The sequence below is a fragment of the Morone saxatilis genome, unplaced genomic scaffold (assembly GCF_004916995.1).
Source record: "Morone saxatilis isolate NCDOM2014 unplaced genomic scaffold, NCSU_SB_2.0 Contig0, whole genome shotgun sequence".
Lineage (NCBI taxonomy): Eukaryota > Metazoa > Chordata > Actinopteri > Moronidae > Morone > Morone saxatilis.
In genome coordinates this window covers 9,403,125-9,410,202 of record NW_023339650.1, presented here as the reverse complement: position 1 = coordinate 9,410,202, position 7,078 = coordinate 9,403,125, and the positions used below count along the sequence as shown (strand labels likewise).

The 7,078-nt window shown below is 47.5% G+C and overlaps 1 protein-coding gene across 1 annotated transcript in view; it reads right to left on the bottom strand.

The window, feature by feature from the left end:
- skida1 (SKI/DACH domain containing 1) overlaps positions 1-4,854 on the bottom strand; it is a 5,403-nt gene extending 549 nt beyond the window's left edge. Inside the window, exon 1 of the mRNA XM_035655704.1 lies at positions 2,374-4,854. Within this exon, the coding sequence (XP_035511597.1) occupies positions 2,374-4,525 (2,152 nt within the window). The 5' untranslated portion in view covers positions 4,526-4,854. The remainder of the gene's footprint in view (positions 1-2,373) is intronic.
- Between the last annotated feature and the right edge of the window lie 2,224 nt (positions 4,855-7,078).

Genomic DNA, 7,078 nt, shown 5'->3' with positions numbered 1-7,078 from the left:
CGCGGGCTGCGAGGAAGTATCCGCGGAGATTTTACCGAGCAGACCGCAAACGCAGCAGCAACCGAAACCACTGTAGATCGCCTTGTAAATGCCTTTCGCCTCATGGCAATTCCCATCCCCGCCGTCCGCTGGTTGTTTGGCCGACGGGGATTGTGCCCCTGCTACTCCCTGAAATCGCCTTGAGGGGGCCGCGGCTCCCCTCCCGTCACCCGTGTGGAAGTGGCCAGCCGGGCGGCCAGATTCTTCTCACCCCACCCCCGCTCAGAGAACTAGGAAATACTAAGCTGTTTTTTAAAAAAGCCTAAAAAAAAAAAAAAAAAAAAAAAAAAACCCACAAAAAACAAAAGCCCCCGCCGCCTCAATCTCAGACCGTATAATCGCAGCCAGTCTTACGTGAGCCTCACCACAAATTGCTCCGCAACTTTATCGGCGTTTGTTATTATTATGTTTTTCTTCCTTCCCTTTATTTTCCCTTGTGATGGGTTTTTACATTCCGCTTTGTTTTGAAGTTTGATCGAGGGAAACCCACGAGAATACCCCTTTTTGGGCCTCAGAAAAAAGAACGCCCACAGGACTGGGTGAGACAACAGCTCGTGGATGTCGGTTAAAAGGGAACTTGTGTTTTTACCATAAGCTATCCAGTCCTAAGCCAATATGTTAGGTTCTCCTTATTGTGTTTCTTACTTTTTAAATTTTTTTATTATCATTATTTCTTCTTCGCTTTTCTATGCTCGACCTGTTGAATTGTATAAGGTGCCAGGGGTTTCAGTGGGTTTGTGCTTTGTCTGAAAGAGGAAGGGGTAAAAAAAGAAGAAAGAAAGAAAAAGAAAGAAGAAAGAAACACCCCACAGCATTCCCTTGAGATGAAGGCCACCCTTCCTTTAATCTACTGGGATTGCAGAGAAAAGCCTTGAACTTGGTAAAATCAACAAAAAAAAATTCAGGGTTTCCCGTTCCTGTGCCACTTGGTATATTTTATATAATCAGGAAGCTGTTGTTTTCCTGTCCATGACCTTTGTCGATCAGCCTTGTGCCACAGTGCCCATGTGTCCAAGTGTTCAATTTTTAGAGAAAATTATTAAAAAAAATGTTATTAACGTCCAATCTATACTCCACAGTTACGCCTTTATTAGATTTGACAGGAATTTATTCCTGGTGATTGTGGGGCTTTGTTTTTTTGTTTGTTTGTTTGTTCCTGGAGTCCTTGTGAATCCTGATTTCCAGTCTTGTTTTTTATTTTCTGCTGAGTATTCCTGGTCTGCAAAACGTGTGAGTTTGCACAAAGACGCAGGCCCAGACAACAACACAGGCCTTAATGTACAGCAATCAAAACAGAATAAGGCTCAGACCTTTCATTAGCACATCAGTTTCCCGACGACAAGACTCCAAATTCACGTCCCTCCTGGTTCCACCGTTGCCCAAGCCGATTTCTTCTGCAACACCCACCAATTTTGTCCAGGGGGGAGTCTGCATTTGCGTTTAAGAAGCACGAAGATTTGTCTAAAAAAAATATATATATCAAAACACAACAACATCGTCCAAGAAGCTCTTGGGTGGGATTGATGGAGGAAGTCACGTGGGGGCAGAACAACACCAACAGCGTGAAACACCTTCTAAATCTACCTCTGGCTTACTCAAGAAACAATGCGACAAAGCACAAAGAGAATAGGCTTAAATGCTGCACTTTGATACTGTTGGGTTGTTTTCAGCTTTTAGGGTTTTTTGACCAGCCTTGTGAAATTGATGTTTGAAGATGCTGATAGGAAAAAAATTGGACTTGGATGCAGACACAAGGCAAAAACTGCATTCATTTCGACTTTCCTATTTTGAAAGATTTAGGATTTCACACCATAATGTGGAGGGTCTAACCAATGCCATTTGCTGATTTTCCTATAATTTAATTTATGCTATCCGTTGAAACCACATTGTTTGTCATTAATTCTATTTTTAGTTGGAAGGCATGCTTGTCTCTATCTGGGCTAGAAAAAAAAAACGCCAATTTATTTGCTATTATAGGCCCAAAATACAACAGCTTTAAATATTGCTCCTTTTATTTTTTCACCATATCAAATGTAGGCTTTTTGAAATATGGCCGCTCAGTGAATTGTAGTATACCCCAGTACTGTTTTCAAATTTAGCCCCTAAATTCAAGTTAGTTAGCCTATAGTGGTTGCACACCTTTCTTTCTTCTTCTTTTTTTTTTTTTAAGGACAAGTAAATCAAGTGTTTGAAGTCGCACCCTACACGTAAGGTATGTTAAGTAATGTGTAGATGCGGGACGAGAAGAAGAGGAAGAAGAAGAGGAGGAGGAGGAGGAAGAGGAAGAGGAGGAAGAAGAAGAAGAAGAAGAAGAAGAAAAAGAAAAAGAAGAGGCAGCCTTGTTGACCCTGGGCACGTTTTGTTTTGTTTGCGCCCTGGAAACTCGGGTTTTCTTATTCCCCAGCACCGGAGCCCTGCAGTTTTTGTTCCTGTGCTCCCCCTCGTCCACGAATGGGCCGTCCAGGGTGCTCCAGCATTCCTGAGGACCGCAGGGGGACCTGGGGAGCACGTCGGGGCTCCTCTCCGTGGCTTTAACCCCGAAAAAGTCCCCTTGTTTGATGGGATAGGGGCCACTGCTGCTCTCTGCCTTATCTCCTTTACATTTGACCACAGTGGCCTGGCTCTGGTATTCATATTCATCACAGCTTTCCTCCACTTTAACTTTCACATCGTGGAGGTTGAAGGGTGGCGTCCTGGCTGTCCTGTCGCCGTCCGAGTGGGGGGCGGCGGTCACACAGGACTCCTCCGCCTCGGTCTTTATTTTTTTCAGTGGGGTGGGCAGTTTCAGGCTGCCAGCTTTCGCCTCCCTTTTGTCGGCGCATTTGGGGAGCTTGTCGTGGTCGCACTGTGCGCTCAGTCCCGGGGGGCATTTGGTGGAATGCCCCGGTGTCCTGCGTGAGGGGTGAAAGGCCTTATTCCGGTTGGGTCCCGGTGAATAAGGAGCCGGCTCGTCCACGGGGTCGGTCCTGTTTGGATCGGCTTCAAACGCCCTTTTGGACTCGGTGAAAAAGCTGTCTCCCACTACAGTTGAGTTGAATTTCGGTGGCTGTGAGGGTCCCGAGTCCTTTCTCGTTTCACTGCATATAAATTCACATTTCTGGCGTTTCCCCTGCCTGAGGTCTGTCTGTGGAGTGGCAACATGGCCCAGTGCGTGTTGTTTCTCTCGTTGCTGCTGGTTGTTGTAGTGAAACGTGGGCTGCAGGAGCAAAGGTGCTTTACTAGTGTTGAGAGTTTTGGCGAGAGAACCGACCCGGGCCCGTCTGAACCGGATGCTCTGGACCGAAACACGGCTCGAAACGGAGCTCGAGTCGGACTGCGAGGAGCTCTCCTCCTCGTCCGAGCTGACCTCTGAACTCTCTGACTGCGTGTCGTCTTCGTCCTCGCCCTCCTCTTCCTCCTCCGAGCTCCCGGAGTTGCTGGTGGTGGAGAAGCCGGACCCGAAGTCCGAGTCCGGGTACGCCCGGTCCGAGTAGGTGCTGGACTCGGTGTCGCTACTGTAACTCTCCGGGAAAGTCGGCTCATGGTGGTGGTGATGATGATGATGGTGATGCTGGTGGTGGTGATGATGGTGAGGTCTGGGGTCAAGATAGTAATCCGGACCGAGGTGGAAAGTCCCAAAAGACGTCCCGTGACTGCCGGGTGACTTGGGTTGCACGAGCAGCACCGGTGGTACGTGCTGGTGCGCGTGTCTGCTCCTGCTCCACGAGTGCCTCGCGCTGTCCCTGCCGCCGCCGCCCCCCTCGCGCCTCCTCTTCCTTTTGTGAAGTAGGTCGCCGGCTGAGCGCGAGAGCCTGGACTGAGCAGCTATGGCGGACTGAAGCACCACCGGCTGCCGGCTCACCGCGCTCCGGAAAAACGAGTGCCTTTGGCTCAAAGTAACACGGTTCCCTGTTATTTTCGCTGTTTCATAGTTTTTAAAGTGTTTGTGACTGGACTTAGTCACCGAACGGTATTCCCGTCCGTGGGTTTTGTGGTAAAATTGAGGTAGTTTGGAGTCGGTAAGGCAAGGAGTCAGCTCTCTCCTCCTGCCGGTTTTGTTGTGAAGCGTCAGAGTTTCAGGGACACCGTGCAAACTAAACCAAACTTTTTCCTTCCACAGCTCGGCGTCCGCACGGAGGAGCCCCGGGGACGCATCCTCACCCCCGGGAGAACACACCGCTTTCGCTTTCCTTTTGTTGGACTTTAACACCCGCTCCGTCTTGCAGGAGATATACAGAGCCTCCACGTCCTCCCGCGATATGAGCGTGCATTTAGCGGCGTGGAAAGCTATTGAGTTTATTGCTTTGAGCTTCCGCAGCTCCTCCAGGTCGCAGTGGTGCTTCTTCACCTTCAGGTGGTCCATGCGCTTGTGCACCGTGGTCCGAGGGATGTTCTTCAGCAGGTCGGTGAAGACCTGAGACAAAGCAAACATTTGCTTGCCTTTGATGAGCAGGTATCCCAATCTCACTCCTTGCATTTCCTCAAATCCACACTCCAGGTCTCCCATGTTTTATGTATCAGCTCCAATGTATTAATCCATGTAGTCACTCTCACTATATTATGGATTTACCAGTGGATGGCATGGGGTCTCGGGCTCAAGGCATCCTGCTCATACCTTTAATCCATCCACACTGCTGCTGCTGCTGCGTCATGAAAATGCAAACTTTGACATGCAGAGTTAAATGGAATAGGTTGAATGAGCCGACAGCATCCACTCGTCGCCTCTTGCCCGGGTCCGGCATGGTGGAGGAATGCGACGGATGCGTCCACCAAGCCGGGGCTGCTGCTACCTGCCTCTGCCGGCTCCACTCCCCTCTGGACGGCAGCAGGACGAGGGGTAGGTGTACACCACTGCCTCAGCCAGAGGGATAAAATAGCGAGGAGAGAGAGAGAGAGAGTCCGAGACAGAGAGAAACAGAATAAGAGCTAAAATGCAGCTGCTATTCTGGCTGCTGGTTGAGCCACAAATAAAATGACAGAGAGGGGAGGTGCGCCAGACTGGAGACACCTTCATCAATTAATGCCCTCGGAGTCGACGCCCATTGGACGCCGCTGACAGGTGATGCAATAAAAATGGATATTCCATCCCCACCCCCTTCCACACCCTGCCATTACAATAGTTTACAATTGTGCCCACAGACTCCGCTGCGTGAGTAAATAAGTTATGACAAGTTCATATTTCAATAGCTGAATAAAGACCCAGTCCATAGTGCGTGGACAGCCAGAATAGGTAGCCCGAGCCGGCAAAGTGCCATGATAAGACTGGAATGTATTGTGTGCTATTCCCTTTCGTCCACATCAGAACACATGCGGTAGTAGTCCTATATGCAATCGATTGTATGCTGGTAAAATGACTCCACACTCCGGGCATTTTACACGGTTTGCTGTGTGTTAACGCAGCGCAGCTTAAACAAAGACATTTGCTTTTTACACTTGGAGAGCTGCTTTTCCACGTTCAGGCTGCTGCCCTGACCAAGGCTCAACTCGTCTGCTTTTGTTGGCTCTAGCTTTTCCTCCATATGATTTTTTCCTCGGTGGTAGACTATAGACTGACCTACTTATTCTACAATATTTGTTCAGACTGCGCAGGACTATCCATATTATTCACCCTGTACCTTAATAAATCCATCGGCATTTCTAGGTTTTTTTTTTTATATATCTCACCTTTTCCCTTTACAATGTGTGTGTGGGTGTGTGTGTGTGTGTGTGTGTATGGAATCCTTTGACATGTTCTGTGGTGTAACACTGTTAAGATATAGTGTATTTACGCATGCAATTGTTATTGTTGGAGATCAAAAATGTACACACCGTCAAACTTTAGGAATTATATTCTTGTAAATTTAGTGGAGTCATGCTAAATCGGCATATCCCAGTTCAATTGTAGCCTACTTTTCACCCTGGTAAAACGTGAACAGTGATTGGACGGACTGAAACTGCAGAGTCAGGGTTGCTTTTCCCACAAGATTTTCCAGACAATGTAGGTTAAAGCTGTAGCCACTTAAACAATCCAATCAAGATCGTCAGTTACAACACATTTTAACTGCAGATCTTGGAGCAACAATTGTAAAAATACGTCTAATATATTGCAATGTAGGCTATATGTTAATAAAAAAAATATAATGTTACTATCAACAAGTAGCTTTTCATAATAGGGGTGGAGGAGCACAGGCTGTGGGATTATTGCACCTAACAGAGTCACCGTGGCTGTTTTTAGGAACTCCTTTTGTTCCTGGTGTCATACTACTTTGTACACACTGACACATTTTATCTATGCGCATGTGCATATTATTATCTAAATATACACACACACACACATCGCTTTTCCTGGTGCACGCACGCAGGCACGTACACACACAAAGAACGACACGCAATTTAAAAGACGCACGCACGCGCGCACGCACACGCAGACTCGCACAGGCTACGTAGAAAGCAGAGGAAACGTACAGGCTGAAGCCGCTGTCCAAATAATGTGGCTGTGTAGGATATTATATAGGCTAATTGTCTGGATTACCGGTAGGCCTACACAAGGCTGTTTGGAGTCGCTATTGTGTTTCGCCCATGAGCCACATTTCTACAATACTCCCTGCTTTATGTTCCTCTTTGCTATCTGTAAAACACGTGAATCCCCTGTGGCCCGGTCCACGCGGGCAGCGCTGTGCGCGGTGGGGCCCAACTCAAGACTGGGCATGCTCGTCACCACAACGTTAAGCCTATTTACTTATTTACAGATGACGATGTTACCTCGGTGTTACATCAAACAGCGTGTTATATATGTAGGCGTTGTTATTATAGCCCCTTTTTAAACCTTTGAATATGATTGGATCATGTCCACAGAATCCACGCAATACTGGACTGAACATAATCACTGAGCGTGGTGGTCATGGACAAGATCGTGCAAACCAGACAAGATAAGGAAAACAGTGTGTAAATGGGACTAACTAAATTTTGAATTAATTATGGGGTGAAATATACACACTATATACAGTACCTGTAGCTATCACACACGCATGCGCACGTGTTTGGAGGATTAGGGTCACAGTTACACCTTGAAATGTCAGCC